Here is a 20089-nt window from a genome sequence, read left to right as displayed (position 1 = left end):
TGCAGGAGATACATGGGGCACTGCACAGACTACGTAACTAAGTTCTTTCCCTTAGCCTTCTCTTTTTAGCCTCAGTTTTTGGGACAAAGCTTTTGTTTTGTTTTGTTTTGTTTTTGTTTTTACTGTGTTCAAGGCATAAGAACCTACAACTGACAGATTTGAAACACAGGGCAAAGAATGATTAAGGCTTCTATTACTGCAAGATAAAGTCTGTCTTGTTTCTAAGCTGTCCATCAACTGTCAGGTTTGCTAGATACATTTCAAGACCCATTGAGTCACCGCAGGAGCTCATGGTTGTTTAATGAAACACAAAGCGAGGGAGGGAGCATGAAACCACACTGAAAATGCTGCACTTTCTTCTGGCCACAACGTCTTGTAAATTGTTTTTTTCCCACACAGGAGACTGTAAACTCAGCACATCGAACCTGGCACAGTTTCTGTCTGATTGTTTTCTTGGGGCAGGAGGGAGGCCCCATAGAACAAGAAGGGGCTTCAGCCCCAGAAGCTTCTGGTTGTTGGGAGACTCATTGGAGACCAAGGTCATCTGCATAGAGACCTTGTGCATTGCTTCCTGGCCTCTCTTCACCATCCTTCATGGCAGCCTGAGTCTAGCAGGATCTATATGCAGAGCACAGAGAGAAAGAACAAGCTAATAATCCTGAACGAGCTGTCTGCATCTATACAGTAATACCTGGAGGGGACAAATGATAGATCTTCTCTGCCTGACTTTCATCCGGTTTCTCTCTCAATGGTTCTGGATGTATTGGGAGAACTTCATGCCATAACTTGTGCTTTGGATCCCTTGATTGGTGAGGTCCAGTTCTTTGCTGGTGGAGACTGCCAGGGCCTCCTTTAAGGAGGGCAGGGAGCCAACAGCTTTAATGGAAGCACGTTTGGCCTTTATTCAAACAGCCATCTCTTGACACTACCAAGCAGTATCTAAGCTTCTAGTTCTGGTTAAGCCTATGGAAAAGGTTGTGTAAGACAACTCTCAGAGTATTTTTATGCCACCAACTTCCCTGACCCAGGTTCCAACCACAAGTAGCACTGGCTGATGATCTCCTGGTGATGGATAAAGATCAGGTGCCCATAATGATTAGATCCTTCAGCTATTTTTGATACCATGGATTATGAGGTGTTGATGCAACTACAATGCCCATCAGAAGTGGATGTGACTCCTCTTCCATGATTTCATTCCTGTCACGCAGAGTTCCCCGAGGTTAGTGTCAGACAATTGCTTTCCTGCCTGAAGGAAATGTGGGATATTACAAGATTATCTGCTGTCATCCCTCTTATTCTGGGAGTATGTGAGGTTGTTAGGACAGCAGGTGAGGATACATGGACTGGAATGCTTTCAGTATGAGGATACTCAGCTTTATACCTGTATTCCATTCAGCCTAGAGAGTAGGATTGCCAACTTTCTAATTCCAGAAAACTGAACAGCCTTACCCTGCCTGCTGCCCCGTCCCTGCCCAAGGCCGCTCCCTGGCTCACTCCATCACCCCTCCCTCCATCGCTTGCTCACCCCCACCCAAGACCCAGACAGGCATATTTATTGTTTTGACAGATATATGATGCTAAGTTCAGGTTTTATTTGTTACAGGACGCTAGAGTTGGCAGTAAAATAGTTAAAATAGTCAATTTTTTAAAAAAATGAAATTTCACAAAAGTCTTCATGATTCTTTCCCTCTCCTCTTCCCATTTTTCGTAACCAGCTCCATGTTTTTTTGTTCATTAAAGTTATTGTAATTTTATGTGTGAAATTAGGACCACACATTATCACAGCTGCAATGGGTCCATTAAAGGCCCACTCCTGAAGCCCAAATACAAATCCATAGAGCACAACCACAGAAATGCACACCTGTCCATATACCTATGCAAAGAAATCTGTAGAAACTGACTCCCACACCTACATGCAGATACACATGTGTATTCATGTGTACACATCTAGCATGCACTAACACATATACTTCCACATTATTTATTATTAGAATTGTTGTTTAGTGCCAAGAGACCCCAACTAAGATCAGGGCTCCACGGTGGTGAGTGCTGGACATACACAGAAAAAGAAAGAGTTTGCAACAAAGAGTTTATAATGTAGCTAGATAAAGGTGGGAAGAAATGTATGATCCATTGGCTCTTCTGCAATTACTAGTCAACAACATTCACTTTAAGAAATAATACATTTCTTTTAGAGTTCCTTTCTCTTTTAAAGACTTGTTATGAAATGAATACACACACATTTTATGTCATCAATTCTTTTATGTGCAAGCCAGAAAAAGGAATAAAAGTCAGAGTTAGGCTGCAAACTTTATTCACAGAAGTATACACACAAGCAGCAATACATGCACTTTCCTACACAAAAACACACAGTCTATTACACACATACAATACATGCATGCTCACACTTGCCTACACAGAGACACTTTTTCATATACTTTTCCAGGGGCTGTGTAAATCACCCAGCCTGGAAGGGAGGAGGGTGAGCTGGAGGGGAAAAGATCGGGGTGTGGGGGTGGAGGAGAGATGATGGGGAGGGAAAGAAGCCAAGGATGAGAGCAGGATAGGGGTGAGAGAGGCTGTGGGGGGGTATGCGGGGTGGATGGGGATGCAGGGGGAGGCAGAATGCTGGGGTATGCGGGGTGGATGTGGGATGCATAGGGGTGTATAGCGACATAATGGGAGTTCAGCAGTGTATGAGGCAAATGGGGTGCAGGGGTGTGGGACATGGGGGTGGCGGCTCTGGGATGTGGAGAAGATGGGTGGGAGAGCGCTGTAAGGGGTACAGGGATGGGATGGGTAGGTGTGGGGGGCAGGATGGGATGGGGTGGGAGAGGATGCAATGACGGGATGGGAGTGCAGGGGGTGAACAGAGAGGGATGCAGTGAGGGGGATACGGGTGTGGGGGGGATTGGGACGGGGACGGATGCTGTGACAAGGGTGGAAGTGCAGGGGGTGGGACAGGGAGGGATGCAATGAGGGGGATGGAGGTGTGGGGGTGAGAGAGGGAGGGATGGAGTGAGGGGGATGGGGGTGTGGCTGGGTTGGGATGGGGAGGGATGCAGTGAGGGTGATGGGGGGGTGCAGCCCCATTCCCAGCACTCAGAGATGGAGATACACATACCTCCAACTCCTGGGTGCTGGCAATGGGGCAACAGACCACGGTTCGTTGCAAGGCACGGGTCACAGCTCCAGCCCAGCCACACAAGGAGTGCTAGGAGGGCTGGACAGCAGATGCATGCGCCACACGACCCCTCAACGGCCGCCTGCTGAGTGCTCGTGAGTGGCGCTAGTTCCTCCCCTACACTGACCCAGCCAATGGGAGCTGTGCCTATGTGCAGGAGGCGGGGCACCAAGCGGAACCCACTGGCAGCCCCTAAGGCCAGGAGCTGGACTTGCCGGCCTCTTCAGACCCAGGAGCTGTGTGGGCCGCGGCGCAGTGCTAACAGGGAGCCTGCCAGCCCCACTGCAGCACTGCAAACCGGACATTCAATGGCCCGGTCATCAGTGCTGACCGGAGCCATCAGTGCTGACCAGTGGGGTCACTATTTAACCAGTGCTGACCGGAGCCATCAGGATTCCTTTTCGACCGGGTGTTCGGTACAAAACTGGACCCCTGGTCACCCCACTAGAGAGTGCAATCAACTGTTTTAGCCAGCATTTTAGTGAGATGAGTGACAGTTGTCTGAAATTTAGTCTGGGAAATACTAAAATGATGATGTGGTGGATGTGGGAAAGCAACCTAGATTAGCAGTTTATTCCCTGGTTTGCTACTAGGGCAGCACAGCATTATTCAGGTGCAAAAGATTAAAACGTAGTGGTGATTACAGAGACCCTGAAGCATTGAATTACTAGGAATAAAATAGGGCAGGTTGTGCTCATCAAGCAAAAATGGCCCATTCCATTCAAATGGCTTCCGCAATGCAGTTCATCTATCTGATGAAGAGATCAACTATTCTGAAACAAAGATCCATGATTTTATATGATCCAACAGTGCACCCTAAGATGGTGAAAGAAAATCAGAAAATCTACCATTAAGGATGAAATATATCATATATCTTGAAACATCCAACGAGAATGGGTGCCTCTGAAAACTAAGGAGACATGAGTATGCAAAACAATGTAAAAAATCATGTGGTAAATCTTGGCCAATGAAGTCAATGGAAAAACTTGAGTTGACTTCAGTGGGGTCACTATTTAACCCCTGATGTTTACTGTTTTTGTCACTACTTTAACATGCTTTTAGCTTTTATGTGCTGTGCACATTTCTATGGCTTAGGCCAAGAGAAAAAAGATGCTTATTTTAAATACTTCAGCCTAAATTTTCAAAACTGACTAGTGATTTGGACTCCAATGTGATCTTCAAAAAGTGCAGAGCTCCCACCCTCTAAAAATCTCCCCCCCTTACTCAAGCTGAGCTCCCAAAAACTGAGCCACTTCAAATGACTTTTGTAGGTAATCATTATCTAAAATGTGACTGAAGAAAAACCCAGTTTGCAGCCAGATCTATACAGAAAAGAATTTAACTCATGTGCTAAAACCTACTGAACTGCATTCTAAATAATATTTGTGAACTTTCAGAGTGAGAAAGACAGCCATAACTATCTACTACCTCATTATTTCAAAACTACTACTAAAAATTATCAGAAAATTATTTCACCTTAGGGACTAATAACCTGCCACATTTATTGTTTTTAAATTCTGTTTTGAGTGACACATGCAGAAAAAAAAACAGTTAGCCACCTTTTAGTAACTGTTGTTCTTTGAAATGTGTTGTTCATGTCCATTCAAAGTAGGTGTGCACGCACCGCGTGCACGCCAGCCGGAAGATTTTCCCTAGCAGTGTCCGTAGGGTCGGCCCGGGCACCCCCTGGAGTGGCGCCACCGCGGCTCCCTATAAAGGGGCCCGCCGACCCTCCACCCCCTCAGTTCCTTCTTGCCGGCTCTCCGACAGAGGGGTAGGAGAGTGGGTGTTGGAATGGACATGAACAACACATCTCGAAGAACAACAGTTACTAAAAGGTGGGTAACCGTTTTTTCTTCTTCGAGTGGTTGTTCATGTCCATTCAAAGTAGGTGACTCACAAGCCTAACCTTAGGAGGAGGGGTCGGAGATCACTGCTGACTGGAGAACTGCACGACCGAAGGCTGCGTCATCCCTCGCCTGGTGCGTGATGGCGTAGTGAGCCGAGAAGGTGTGGATGGAGGACCACGTGGCCACTCTACAAATCTCTTGAGTCGGGACCTGAGCCAGGAATGCTGCAGAGGAGGCCTGCACCCTAGTGGAGTGGGCCGTGACCGGAGGGACAGGGGTCTTAGCTAGACAGTAGCATTCCCGGATGCAGGTCGCAATCCACGAAGAGATACACTGAAAGGAGACCAGGAGACCCTTCATTCTCTCTGCCACTGCAACGAAGAGCTGAGCCAAGCGTCTGAATGGCTTGGTACGCTCTATGTAAAAAGCCAAGGCCCAGCGGACATCCAGGGAATGGAGCCTCTGCTCCTCACTGGAGGAGTGTGGCTTCGGATAAAACACTGGAAGAAATATATCTTGGCCCATCTGGAACTGGGATATGACGTTAGGTAGAAAGGGTGAGGTCTAAGTTGGACCTTGTCCTTGTAGAAGACAGTGTACGGGGGCTCAGATGTTAATGCCCGAAGTTCCGACACTCTTCTGGCCGAGGTGATCGCCACCAGGAAGGGGGTCTTGTATGACAGGTACAGCAGGGAGCACGAAGCCAGAGGCTCAAAGGGAGGCCCTGAGAGGATGGAGAGGACCAGATTCAGGTCCCAGGCAGGGGTCGGCAGACGAACATGTGGGAAGAACCTGTCCATACCCTTGAGGAAACGCCCAACCAGTGGGTTCGCAAACACCGAGGCACCCCCTTCCCCGGGGTGGAAGGCGGATATAGCCGCCAAGTGAACGCGAATGGAGGAAAGGGAGAGACCCAGATGTCTTAGGTGAAGCAAATAGTCTAGGACAATCGGGATTGGAACCCCCAGCGGGTCGTGACCTCGCTGACCTGACCATATGGAGAAACGCTTCCATTTTGCCAGGTAGGTGGCCCTAGTGGATGGCTTTCTGCTACCCAGCAGCAACTGCCTAACCTGCTGAGAGCACTGCAACTCTACCAGGTTCAGCCATGGAGCATCCAGGCTGTGAGGTGAAGGGATTCGAGGTTCGGATGGCGGAGGGAGCCCCGGTCCTGTGTGATCAGGTCCGGCAGCAGGGGCAGCACCAGGGGCGCCTGAACTGACATGTGCAGGAGTGACGTGTACCAATGCTGGCGCAGCCACGCTGGGGCTATCAGGATTACCCTCGCGTGGTCCCTGCGAATTTTCAAGAGCACCCTGTGTATCAGGGGGAACGGACGGAAGGCGTAGAGCAGACCGACCACCCAGGACTGTAGGAAGGCGTCCGACAGAGACCCCTGGCTGCGGCCCAGGAGGTAGCAGAACCGTAGGCACTTCCTATTCTCTTTTGAAGCAAACAGGTCTAACCGGGGAAAGCCCCAGCGCTGGAAAATTAAGCGCACCACATCCCGCCGAAGGGACCACTCGTGACCCCGGAACGAGCGGCTGAGGGTGTCTGCCAGACCATTCTGCTCCCCCGGAAGATAGAATGCCGTCAGGTGGGTGGCATTGAGAATGCAGAAATCCCACAGCGCGAGGGCTTCCCTGCACAGGGGAGAGGAGCGTGCACCCCCCTGTTTGTTGATATAGAAAACTGTCGCCGTGTTGTCCGAGAGGACCGAAACACATCTGTCGGCCAGGTGGGACCGGAAGGTCAGACAAGCCGGGCGGACCGCCCGCAGCTCCCTGACATTGATATGCAACTCGAGGTCCTCCGGCGACCACAAGCCCTGCGTCCTGAGGTGACCCAGGTGCGCTCCCCAACCTCGATCCGAGGCGTCTGTCACCAAGGAGAGGAAGGGCTGCGGGACAGCGAAGGGGACACTCATGCAGACTTCCCGCGGGTCGAGCCACCATCGCAGCGAGCTTGGCACCAAACTGGGAATGGACACCACCAAGTCTAGGCGGTCCCTGGCCGGGCGGTCAACTGTCACTAACCAGGACTGTAGCAGGCGGAGCCAGAGTCTGGCGTGGGCCACCACATAGGTGCATGCCGCCATGTGGCCCAACAGCCAAAGGCACACTCGCGCCATAGTTACCGGGGCGCGGCGCAGACCCAGGATAAGCTCGGAAATTGCACGGAACCTGGATTCCGGCAAATACGCTCTGGCGTGAGTGGAGTCCAGAACAGCTCCTATTAACTCTATCCGTTGTGTCGGAGACAGGGTGGACTTGGCTTCGTTCAAGAGGAGGCTGAGATCGAGAAAGGTCCGCCTGATGAACGACACCTGTGTCTCTACCTGCTCCTTGGAGCGACCTTTTATGAGCCAGTCGTCCAGGTAGGGAAAAACCTGGATGCCCCGCCTGCGCAGGAAGATGGCCACGACTGCCATGCACTTCGTAAAGACCCTGGGAACGGCCGACAGGCCGAACGGGAGCACTGTGAACTGCAGATGGGCACCGGCCACGACGAACCTGAGGTACTGACGGTGTCGAGGAATTATGGCAATGTGGAAATAGGCGTCCTTTAAGTCGAGGGCGGCATACCAATCTCCTGGATCCAGGGAGGGAATGATCGAGGACAGGGAGACCATGCGGAACTTGAGTTTTCGGATAAACTTGTTCAGCCGCCGCAGGTCTAGGATGGGCCTTAGGCCCCCTTTCGCCTTCGGTATGAGGAAATACCGGGAGTAGAAGCCTTTTCCCCTGAGCTCCCGTGGGACTTCCTCCACCGCCCCTGCCTCTGTGAGGGACTTCACTTCTTGAGTTAGAAGTTGCTCATGTGATGGGTCCCTGAAGAGGGACAGGGAGGAGGGTTGGTGGGGCGGAAGGTAGGAGAACTGGATAGAATATCCCCTCTCTACCGTGCGGAATACCCATTTGTCCGACGTGATGCGGGACCAGGCACGGTAGAAGGGGGACACACGTGACCCAAAGGTAGGGGTGGAAGGATCCAGAGTCTCGATTGGTAGTCTCTGTGACTACCATCAAATAGGGGGTCTAGGCCCTGATGATGGCCTCGATTGGCCCAATGCCTGGCCGGAGGGGTGGCGTTGGGGATGCCTCCTGCCATTTCTGTCCCGCCTGCGACTCGGCTCCTGGCGAGTCTGTAGCTGGTACGGGCAGGGGGCCGCCTGTGGCCTAAACTGTCTGCGCTGGGTTGCAGCGGTATGCAGGCCTAGCGAGCGAAGCGTGGCCCTCGAGTCCTTTAGGCTATGCAGATGTTTGTCTGTCTTTTCTGAAAATAACATTTGCCCCTCGAAGGGGAGGTCTTGAATTGTCTGCTGGACCTCATAGGGCAGGCCCGAGACCTGGAGCCAGGCTTCCCGCCGCATGACCAGGCCCGTGGCCAGGGAGCACGAGGCTGAGTCCGCTGCGTCTAAGGCGGCCTGGAGGGAGGCTCGAGAGATCAGTTTGCCCTCCTCCACTAGGGCCGAAAACTCTGGCCTTGAGTCCAGGGGAAGGAGCTCCGCAAACTTTGACATGGCCGAACACGTGTTGTGACCATATCGGCTTACAACCACCTGTTGGTTGGCAATGCGGAGTTGGAGGCCCCCCGTGGAGTACACATTTCTACCAAAGAGCTCGAGTCTTTTCGCGTCCTTGCTCTTTGGCGTTGACCCCTGAAACCCCTGATGCTCCCGCTGGTTGGCCGCATCCACTACCAGGGAGTCCGGGGTGGGTGGGTGTACAGGTGTTCGTGCCCCTTCGGTGCCTGTGGAGCCGGACCTGAAGCCGCTGCCGGTGCCGCTGCCCTGCTAGGGGGTGCTGTGCTTGAAAATGGCACACCCCTGCCCGACGACGGTGCCGGTGGAGGAGGCAGCTGCGCCGGGGCCACCGAGGTCGAGGACACCGATGCCGATCTCAATCACAGGCCGAACGCCTGGCCTACCGACTGGTGGTAGGCCCAGGGAGTCCAAAACGGCCACTGTGCTGGCGGCTGCCACTGTTGCTGCCACTGCGGGTAATGGTGGTGGCTCGCCCCCGACTCCGATCTCCTGCTCCGCGACCGGCTGGAGCGGTAGGAGTCAGCCTCTGAGTCTGAGGTCTCTGAGTACGAGGACCTGGGGGGAGCGACACCCGATGCCGATGGAGAGCGGTGCAGAGGTGGCAGCAGGCCTCTCGCTTGGTCCGGTGCCGTCCTCATGGCGCAGTGCAGGGAGGAAGGCAAAAGCATGGCCGGTTTGCCCCTAGACTGCACCAGGGGATGGACCACCGTGGGCAACTCCCTGCGGTGTGGAGAGACCGGCGCCGAGAGTCCCATCAGACCTGAGGCCACCTTGAATGCCTCTGGAGTCGAAGGGGGGCATAGGTCTCCGCTGAGGTCCAGAGAATTAGGCTGGTCTGGACTCGACCGCCCTCTCTGCGGTGCGGGAGTCGACAGAACCACCGAGGGCTGTAGCCCAGCCTGTCTGCTCGTGGTCGCGGACGGCGTCGGCCTCGCATCCTGATGGGGTGACCTATCCCTCACCGGCTTCCTCCTCTTGGCAGGCACTGGTGAAGGCGAGCAGTGCCGCACTGAGGCCGACTTCCTTAGACCCGACTCCGTCCGGTGCCGGGTCTTTGATGACTTGGGCTGGGCCCTGAGTCCTGATGCCGGTGCGGGTGCGCTCCGCACCGAAGACGACGTGCTGGGCACCGCCTCGGCTGGCTCCGGGTCCGAGGGTGGCTGTAGGGCCGCCTCCATCAGGAGGACTCTAAGTCTTTGAGCCCTGTCCTTAAGAGTTCGCGGGCGAAAGCCTCTACAGATAGAGCACCGGTCCTTTTGGTGGCTCTCTCCGAGGCACCTTAAACATGCAGAGTGCGGGTCACTCTTGGGCATGAATTTCCTGCAATCCTTGCAAAGCTTGAACCCGGGGGACCCGGGCATGCCCCAGAGGGCATCGAAAACTCTGGGGGGGAACCCCCCAACAACTAGAACTATATACAGAGAACTACTCGCTAACTATAATACAACTTTATACACTAAATGGTAAGGATGAGACACTGCCGACTTGCTATCGCAAGAGAAGTTCCAGCTAGCCGTCACCGGCGGTAAGAAGGAACTGAGGGGGTGGAGGGTCGGCCAGGGCCAGCTCCAGACCCCAGCGCGCCAAGCGCGTGCTTGAGGCGGCGTGCCGTGGGAGGGCGGCAGGCGGCTCCGGTGGACCTCCTGCAGACGTGCCTGCGGAGGGTCCGTTGGTCCCGCGGCTTTGGTGGAGCATCCGCAGGCGTGCCTGCGGGAGGTCCACCAGAGCCGCGGGACTAGCGGACCCTCCGCAGGCACGTCTGCAGGAGGTCCACCGGAGCCGCGGGACCAGTGACCGCCAGAGCGCCCCCCACAGCATGCCACCCTGCTTGGGGCAGCGCAATTCCTAGAGCCACCCCTGGGGTCGGCGGGCCCCTTTATAGGGCGCCGCGGTGGCGCCACTTCAGGGGGCGCCCGGGCCGACCCTACAAACGCTGCTAGGGAAAATCTTCCGGCTGGCGTGCACGCGGTGCGCGCACACCTACTTTGAATGGACATGAACAACCACTTGAAGAAGAATGAGTCTTTACATTCAAACTTCTCCTTTTTCCTGTAACACACTTATAACTACAATGAAAAAGAGAGATTGATTGGCTTGATATTTTCCAAAACAACTTCCTCTTAGGTTAGGATTATATGAGCCATGCTGCATACCAAAACCAATGTTTACAGACCAGTTATTAAACTCTGGAAAAAATGACTTATAATGAAAAAGTTGGCACAACATTAAAAGCCACATGCATAATGATATCCTAATAACCCAGTAGATGACAGTATGGTACATAAGCAAAGACCAAGTAGTTAAACTAATTTCTCTTTTAAACTTTTTTTTCTTTCAAAACACATCACATTTATTTATTATTACTACAGATTTGCCTCAATGCTCCAGCTGAGATCAGTGCTAGGCACTGTACAGATACACACTAAGAGATAATTCCCGCCCCAGAGAGTTTGTAATCTAAATAAGATAAAAATAGATACATAAATAGATCAGGTTTAGCATTCCTGAGTTTCAAAAGAGCGTCATAGCACACAGCCCACAGCCACAACATTGTGATGCCTACTTGTATGGAGACATTTTTAAAGGCACATTGGCAAACAAAAGCAAATCTATTTTTGAACATGTACACTCCCGTCACTAACATTTTAGATTATTAAAATGGAAAGAATGTTTAATCTATAATTTAAAGCTCCCAAGGATGGATTTGCGGCAGAACTTTGGATCCAGGCCCAGTAATTAGAGGGGACCTAACACACACACAGTCAGAGCAGCTGGTAGTGAGTCAGAGCAGAGCAGCAATAAGCAGCATGCCTCTCAGACAATTGCTGCTAGCCAACCACCTGCTTCTACAAAACCACAACTGTGGCCCTAGGGATAACAGGAGAAGATGAGGAATGCCACCTTGCCCCCCACGTCAGGTGGCAACATGCCTCAAGTCAAAGGGAAAGGAGGGGAAAGCAACAGCTAGCACTTCACAATTAATTTTTGCTAGCCACCTGCCTGCTACAGCAATGGGATTGGAGGAGAAGCTAGCATTAGAGGATAGCGGAGGGCTTTCATGATTTCAGTGTGCCCCACTCCATCCCTTGGTCATGTCACTATGTCACATTTTGGCCACTGAGTTATCAAAGGGCCAAGGGAAGGCCGACAGGCTGTGGCAGCTAGGTGGTGTTTAGAGAACATGCCACATGAGTGAATGAGTACCCTGAGCATGCTGCCAGCTGCCCCGAGAGAGGGGAAGCAAGTGTACAGTATCTTGCAGCCACTCCAGCAGGGGCCCAGCACACAGCACCATAATCAGGGAGGCAAGCAAGCCTTCATGCGGCAAAGGTACTGCTTAAACACAATTGCTGGCCTGGCTGAGAAAAGATGGGAACAGCACAGGCTGGACCCTGGGGAAAGAATGTGAAGTGTGTTTGCAGAGGCCTGGGCTGGACTGCTTAGGCAAGAGGAATGTCAGGAAGTCTGTCTCATTGCTGCCAACAATCCCAATATTTTCCCAGGGAAAACTCTCTAAGACAGAAGGTTGTGTGTGCATCATGGGTCTCCCCAGGCCTCACCGTCATCCTCAAATCTGAAGCTAGATACAGACAGGAGTAGCCTCTTAGGTGGCCCTTAGAGGCACCTATCTCAGAGAGCCCTGTGGCTGCCTACCAGATCCAGCAACAGCAGAACCATGGAGCTGAGGGGGGAGTGTTAGGGCCTCCTCCTGAACCTCCACCAGACCATGCAGCAGCTATGTATGGACAACTGTGTGGCTCCAGCCCATCACATCCACATGGAGCAGGAGGCAGGCAGGAGCAGCAGGATAAAAAGCTCCCTCCCCAGAGACTCCTACAACCAGCCGCCACCATCTAAAGGAGCAGAAGGGTCCATCCTTCCCAGCCCAAGCCTCCTGATATTAACCAACGTCTTCCACACTGGACTTTAAAATCCACTGACAATCTTATGCATAATCCCCTCCCACACTGCTCTACCCACCCAGCATCCAGCAACTCTGCTCCTCTCTCACCTTGCTCCATCCCAACCCTTCCCTCTCATTCTAGCTGTATCCTACCCACCCTCTATGATGACATCCTCCTACACTCCTGTGACATCATCATCATCACCCTACCTCTTCCCTGTCACCCCTGTCTCTCCCTCCACAGCCTCCCTTCTCCCACCCCATACAGAACTCCCCAGTAGCCCTCCCGTGACAGTCGTCCATACACAAAGAACAAATGTGTTTTCAGTCTGGTTACACTATTTTACAGTGAAGGGGAAAAACAAAGGAACAAGAATGACAGAGTCTTGTCCTGTTAACAAGACATTTGAACTAACTCAAAGAGAGTGTGTCCTTGCAGGCACTCTTAAAGCAACAGCAAACAACCCTCCTTGTACACCTCTGGTCTAGTAACAGCTATAACTAAAATACATCATTTTAAAAAGGAAATAAGCATTATGAAGTTAGCATAACCTCTCAACAGAAACACAATCTTACAGCTGTGAACCCATCCTCTCAGCCTCATTGACTGTCACCCCGTACCTTGTCTCATCTGCTCTTTTAGTAGAATGTAAGCTCTTCTGGGTAGCAACCATGCATTTTACTTGTTCTCTTACATAGCTAACACCCTTTAAATGCTGAATACATGGTAAATACAAGCTGACTGGCCAAAAGGAATGAGTGAGTTCCCCCACAGGCAGAGATGACAGGAGCAGCAGGCCAACTCTGATTTAAAAAAAAAAAAGTCCCATGTGCTACTGCATGGGGAGAGCCTGGCTATTGACCAAAACTGTCCCTCCCTGTGATAATTTCAAAATCTAGGCGCCTACTCAGCCAAATCCAGACTATTGGCAATTCTGCTGTCTGGGCTGGGAGGAAAAGTCTGTCAGGAAATGCTAACAAGGAAAGGAAGGAGGAAAGAGCTAGCTGGCTGGAATAGCAGGGAAGGATCTGAAATCATGGTGGATCAACCCCCTCTCTTTTCATCATTTATGGTGCTGGTTTATTTTATGCCTGTCGCTTCTCTTGGACAGTGAATCCACACATGTTGGTCTCACTTTCTGGTTCTCATGCAGCAGGACAATGCTATTCTGTCTGGTTTCTCAATCCTCAGGGGAACATTTAGATTAAAAACAGCCAGCCATTTATAACAAATCTTAAAGACATGTATTTTTGTATTCATTTTGGAAAATATCTTTGTTTACAAAACTGAAATTAGAGGCCTATACTACCTGACTGTGTCTTTATAAACTGCCAAAATCATCATCAGACACTGAGACTGTCTCTAATGCAACTGCAAGTGTGACTGCAGCTTGGGTAAGCATAGCTGCATTAGCTTGAAAGTAGCTAGCCTGGTCAAAAATAGCAGGCAAGACGTGGTGGCACAAGCTTCAGCACAGGCTGTACAAGCCCTCCTGGGGCCCTGGGTATGTACCCACATTGCCAGCCCACAGTGAAGCTCATGCCATCATGTCTTCACTGCTATTTTTAGCTATGCCAGTGAGGCTAAAACTAGTGTGGGTACGTCTACCTGATCTGCAGTCACACCTGCATTGTAGACACAGTCTATGTGAGTAAGGGCCAGAGTCCTGAGAAATGCTGAGCACCCACACCTCCCAGTGTCTTCAGTGGGACTTCAGCATCATTGGGTTTGTTTAGTTTGGAAGAGAGAAGACTGATAGGGGACATAGCAGTTTTCAGGTATCTAAAAGGGTGCCATCAGGAGGAGGGAGAAAACTTGTTCACCTTAGCCTCTAATGATAGAACAAGAAGCAATGGGCTTAAACTGCAGCAAGGGAGATTTAGGTTGGACATTAGGAAAAAGTTCCTAACTGTCAGGGTGGTTAAACACTGGAATAAATTGCCTAGGGAGGTTGTGGAATCCCCATCTCTGGAAATATTTAAGAGTAGGTTAGATAAATGTCTATCAGGGATGGTCTAGACAATATTTGGTCCTGCCATGAGGGCAGGGAATTGGACTCGATGACCTCTCGAGGTCCCTTCCAGTCCTAGAGTCTATGAATCTCTCAAGACCAGGCCCTATATCTAGTGAAGTAATGATGATACAAAGATGGAAAGGAATCAATCAGATATTTAAAAATACCCCTTACCTACAAGAGAAGCAGAGCATTGGCCAGTCTCATACACCAGGTGTGTGTGATGAGATGACTATTACAACAATTTATGGACACCAATTAAAGAGTATGACTTGGAGGGGAAATCTCTCTGTGTGGTGAGTGCCTCTTATGTTTGTGGTTTTGTGGAAGCAAAATAATAAAACTATTTTAATTGGCCATTGCCCAAACAGCATAACAGAGCTGACCAAAATGTTTCAAAGCCAGACTGTTACAAAATGAATTCAATTTCTGAAATTCTTGGAACTTTGACAAATCTACTCTGATTTGTCTAAAATCTGTATTACATCATACTACCCTCTAACGCACATCCCAGAGCAAAGGGCCCACACTAGGGACAGTGAGTCACTTAAGACATAGTTATGCACTCAGCATGGGGCCAGTGTGATCTCAGTTATATGGTGTAAATCCAGAATAGTGCCAGAGACTCTGGATATTCACTGGTGTAAACGAGATCAGAATTTGCCTCCATAGGGTTTAACTAGGGATTAACATAGAGCATCCAGTTTTGTGCAGGGCCCCTGCTCTGGGCTGAATTTCACCCATAGTAAATTAGGATTCTCTGGCAGCTGGCCCGTAACCTTTTAATTTTTCTGGTTGATGAACTTAATGTACAAAGACTTTTTTTATCAGTAAACTCTGTCGGGCTGGAAACCAAGCTCCAACTCCTCCTCCTCCTCCTTCATGCCACAACATTTTTATAAAACTGGATAAACATATTTAATTGAATCAAGAACTGTGAAGGGTAAACACCAATGCACAGAATAACACAATATAGCCTGACAAATAGGACGTTTGTATTCTAAAAAAATGTGACTTTTTCCAGGCTGCTAAATGATACAGTAGCTTTAGTTAAAAGGATCCTTTATTACTACAATTTACTTTCAAGAGATGTCTGAAATGGATTATCGCTCATATTCTGTCTTGTTTTTAAAAGTTGTTGAAAAAAGAATATACAAGTATGAAACCTCCAACACACACACAGTATCAGCCTCACTACTAAGCAGGTCAATGGATCTTCAACATTTATGCAAACTGAAACAAAATTGAGGATTACCTGGGAACGCTCTAATTATCTGGCATAATCCTTCTTTTCTGCAAAGCAAGTGCTGAATCTCTGGGAGTGTATTTACCTGAAAATAATACAGAGACGTTCTAGTGAGTTCACCAGTAGATGCACTGTCTTTCACAAGCCCTGCATGTTTTCTCATATAATTTGTCAGGGACACCTCACATGTGAAACTCCTATTGATGTCAATATTGATTTATGACCCTTTGCTGCTCCCTGTGAGCTGGAAAATAGAACTCTGAGGTGGGAGCTCCTCCTCCACAATCACCACAAGGCAGTTTCAGACTGTTTTTCCTCCTCCTGGATGCTGTGATTCTGTCACCCCCACAGTTTCTGCCTCCAAAGCTTCTTGCTCCTCTACATGTCTATCAATCACCCTCATTCATATCACAGAAAGAGCACATAGAGGAATGATGATCCAATGTTTAGGGTGTTAGCCTGGGATGTGGAAGACCTATGCTAAGTTCCTGCTCTGCCACAGACTTCCTTTGTGACCCAGGGCAATCACTTAGTTTCTCTATGCCTCAGTTTCCCATCTAGCTCACAGGCATGTAGTGAGGATGAATACATTAAAGATATTGAGGTACTCCGATACTAAGGTAATGGGATACTTATAAATACCTACAATGATCAGATGGATTCATAGGCTGTGTCAGCAGTCATGTATTTACTAAGGCACCTAATGGAGAAATAAGGCTGGAAATTAGAAAGAGGTTTCTAACCATTCAGAGGAGTGAGATTCCTCCAACAGGAGTAGTGGGAGCAAGCAACCTAGCTAGTTTTAAGATGGAGCTTGGTAAATTTATTAACAGGATTATACAACGAGGTTGCCTGAGATATCAGGAGACTGGACTTGATCACCCAAAAGGTCCCTTCCACTCCTATGTCCCTAAATATCTTTGAAAGCAAACGTATCACAATTTCAAAGGCATTAGGTTGGTTTGTCTCCAGTGACCTGACACCCAAGAGATAATTCCAATGCTCTGATTGCTAATTGTTCTGTTATGTAGGCTTATGGCCCTGATAATTAGTAGTAAAATATCATACAAAAGCCTACTCCGTGGGGTAATCCTTCCATCGCTAAACAACAGTTGGCAGATGGCATCCTTATGCTAAGCCCGGCTCGCAGAGGAACATAACCATCTTGATGGTAATGGATTCCAGTGTGATTTTATATGGATAATGATTTATCAGTAACACTGCTATTTTTTTCCCCATCCTAAATTACCTTGTTGCAGGTTTGTCCATAATGTGTCCTGATATATCTAATATTCAGTATTGCTACTACCAGCAAGATATTGGCTTTCAATAAAACCAATTATAGCTCAAATGAATGATAGTGGGTGCCACTCTGGTTCAATTAAGTGTCAATGCAATTTTGATAGAGAAATGCTGCCCTGGGCTAAAGACAGCTGACTGTTGCTGGCACTTGGCTTCTTCTCTAGGTGTGCTGAAAATCACTATACTCCAAGAGCATTTGCTAGCAGCAGAATAGAAGCTCAGTGCTTTTGAAAACCAGGCTGGTACATTAATTCCCTAAATATCAATTTAGCAACCTAACTGTGGCACTCGGTTTTGAAAATCTTGGCCAAACTGGTTATAGAACCATGTGCATAATTCCCATTAATAGGAATATATGTATACAAGCCAGTCCTGAGTTAGCTCTGCTGTCCTGGGCCATGGGAGGGGGCTCTTTTCCCACAAGGTCTTCAGAATAAATCAGGTGGCTGTTTCCATCATCTTCAACTGCCAGGGAGTCCCCTGGTAGGCTTGCTGAAACCCCATTAGGCAAGAGCAGGACAAAACCTACCATGCAGAGGTAGCTGGTACATCTCTCAACCCCTATGTGAGGTTCATTCTGAGCACCTTTTCCTGCCCCACTGTTTTAGGCTGGGGCTGCACGAGCAATAGGCCTCCCATGGTCATTATTTTCTTTCCTTTACTTTTGATTTGATCATATTTTTAATATTTGGCAAATTTAGGTGCTTTCTGTACATATTTATTGTAAATCTAAATAAACAAACATTGAGTGCTAAACTGGTTCTCTGTGCTGTATAGATATAAAGGAAGATACTGTCCCCACTTAAAGGAATTTACAATCAAAGGGCTTCAGCCAGATTTTTAAAGGTCTTTAGGCACCTAAGGAAGCAGATGGGCACCTAAGGGATTTTTAAAAGCACCTAGGTGCTTAACTCTCATGGCAAAACCCTACAAAGCAAAAGTTGCTGGGAGTTAGGCACCTCAGTGTTTTTGAAAATTGCATTAGGCACTTATCTGCATCTCTAGGCATATAAATACTTTTTAAAATCTGGCCCCTGGTCCTAAGAGTTGCCCCACTCCTAGATGTACAGTTACACATGTGCATAAGTCTTTGCAGGATCAAAATCCCAATCAGACAGTAAATACAAATTATTGGTACATATGTACTGGTATAACATGCCAGATGAAGAACTGTTCTTGAATCAGTGAGGGTATTTATAGATTCCAAGGCCAGAAGGGACCAATGTGATCATCTAGTCAGTCCTCCAGTATAACACAGACCCTAGAAGCATCCCAAAATAATTTATAAAGCACACATTTTAGAAAAAAAATCCAGTCTTGATTTTGTCATCACTAATGAGCTTTGTGGAAGAAATCCACCCCTCCAGAAGTCCCTTCTTGTGCACCCTTATTTTTCAGAGTGCAATTTTGTGCCTGCAATTATTATTTGTGCAAAATTTTTGAAATTGTGAGTCAAATTAGGCCTGCATTTTTGTTCCCACAATTTTGCAGGTGCAAATAACTGCGCAATTTAAGTCACTTAGATGTTTGCACCTGCAAGTCAGATATTTAATCAGGTACCTTGATGACTAAGTAACCTAACTTGTGCCTGAAATATTCAAAATTCAGGTGGAAAAAGTGAGGACCAATTATAGACATCCTTAGAAGACTAGCTAATACTGGCACTGATTCTGCAATTGACTGTATGTGTGCAAGACTGCTGTGCCCATGCAGGTTCAAAAGGACTCCAGTTCAGACTCTACATGGGCACAGCAGTCCATCCACACACTGCCAGTTTGCAGGCCCAGGAGAGATGCTTGAACTATGTTTGTAAAATGACAATTATATATAAACACCGTATATATAATACAGAGCCAATCCAGCCCTTGCATAAGTGGCACAACTCCTGCTTACATTTGCCTGAACAGGTCCCCCGTCATTCTGAAACTCTGAATGTATTTTCTACCTGTTTTTCTGCATTCCTAAAGCTTCTTCTCTCAAAGAGACATTTGTTACAATTTGCTTTTACTTCTGTATTTCTTGTGATGCATGACAATTGAATTTTGAGTGTGGCATAGAGTCCAGAAGCTCAGATTGGAAAGAGCAAAACATGACATCCAGCTGTAACAATTTTCAATTTCTATGAACATCAGCATATTAAACTATACACAAATTGAAAGCATTAAGACATTGCTCTTGATCTCTGGATAGGATATCTACAAGAATGCAAATATGATATACGATAAACGTCCCTGAGTGGGCAGTGAACTTGGAAACACAGCTCTGCTTTACAGTTTAATGAACCACATTTTTAGACCATAAATACATAATTGAACACTATTTTTGTTAGTGGGTGCTGAAAATGTGAGGTATTCCAAACAAAAGATGGCATGTCGATACTTTACCTTCTGGAATAATTCTAACTGATGGAAGTCATCTATTGGAAAGCAGTCTGTATCGTCGGTTTTACTGGAAGATAAGCAAATCAGAAGATCCCAAGAGCTTAATTTGCCTATGAAAAGGAACAGAAACATATTGAGAAAAAATATTATGCAATTCCAGTATCAAAAGAAAAATATACAGAGCCAAATCACGAGGACTAGCAGACTTGTCAGAGTATTAAATATACTACTAAGTGCGGAAGTATGGGTGAGGTGCTTTGCTTTTCTATCCAGCACCACAATTTTGTTTTGCTTCATTAGTTCCAGGATTTGGGACAAATTCAGAGCTGATGCATTAGGAGGGGTATGTAAAACTTCTCACAGCCTTCCCCTGGTGCGTGGACCTAAGATGGTGTAATTTATACATTAAGGATGTGGAAGGTGTTAAATTAAAGTTGAGTAGCCCCCTTCCTGCTTTAATTTGCTCTTTTTCCACATCCATCTTCCCAGCATGTATAATTTTATGCCAGATGTCATTGTTACACATAATCTTCCAAGTTCCTTTTCTTTGAGCGTTAGCTAGTTTTAAGTGTGGCAAATAATGCTTCTATTGTTGTTGATTTGGCTGTAAGGTTCTGTGCAAAGGAAGCTGTTGGAAGCAGCAAGACGGTTTGCTCTGCT

General features: G+C 48.3%; 1 protein-coding gene across 1 annotated transcript in view; it reads right to left on the bottom strand.

Annotated features, from left to right (window-relative positions):
* The window catches only part of CPED1 (cadherin like and PC-esterase domain containing 1), a 221739-nt gene that overhangs the window by 148388 nt on the left and 53262 nt on the right, over positions 1-20089 (bottom strand). Inside the window, exons 4-5 of the mRNA XM_039518767.1 lie at positions 19433-19539; positions 15756-15831 (exon numbers count right to left, since the gene is read on the bottom strand). Of these exons, the coding sequence (XP_039374701.1) occupies positions 15756-15831; positions 19433-19539 (183 nt within the window). The remainder of the gene's footprint in view (positions 1-15755; positions 15832-19432; positions 19540-20089) is intronic.

The sequence above is a fragment of the Mauremys reevesii genome, linkage group 1 (assembly GCF_016161935.1).
Source record: "Mauremys reevesii isolate NIE-2019 linkage group 1, ASM1616193v1, whole genome shotgun sequence".
Taxonomy (NCBI): Eukaryota; Metazoa; Chordata; order Testudines; family Geoemydidae; genus Mauremys; species Mauremys reevesii.
This window is presented reverse-complemented; position numbering and strand designations above follow the sequence as displayed.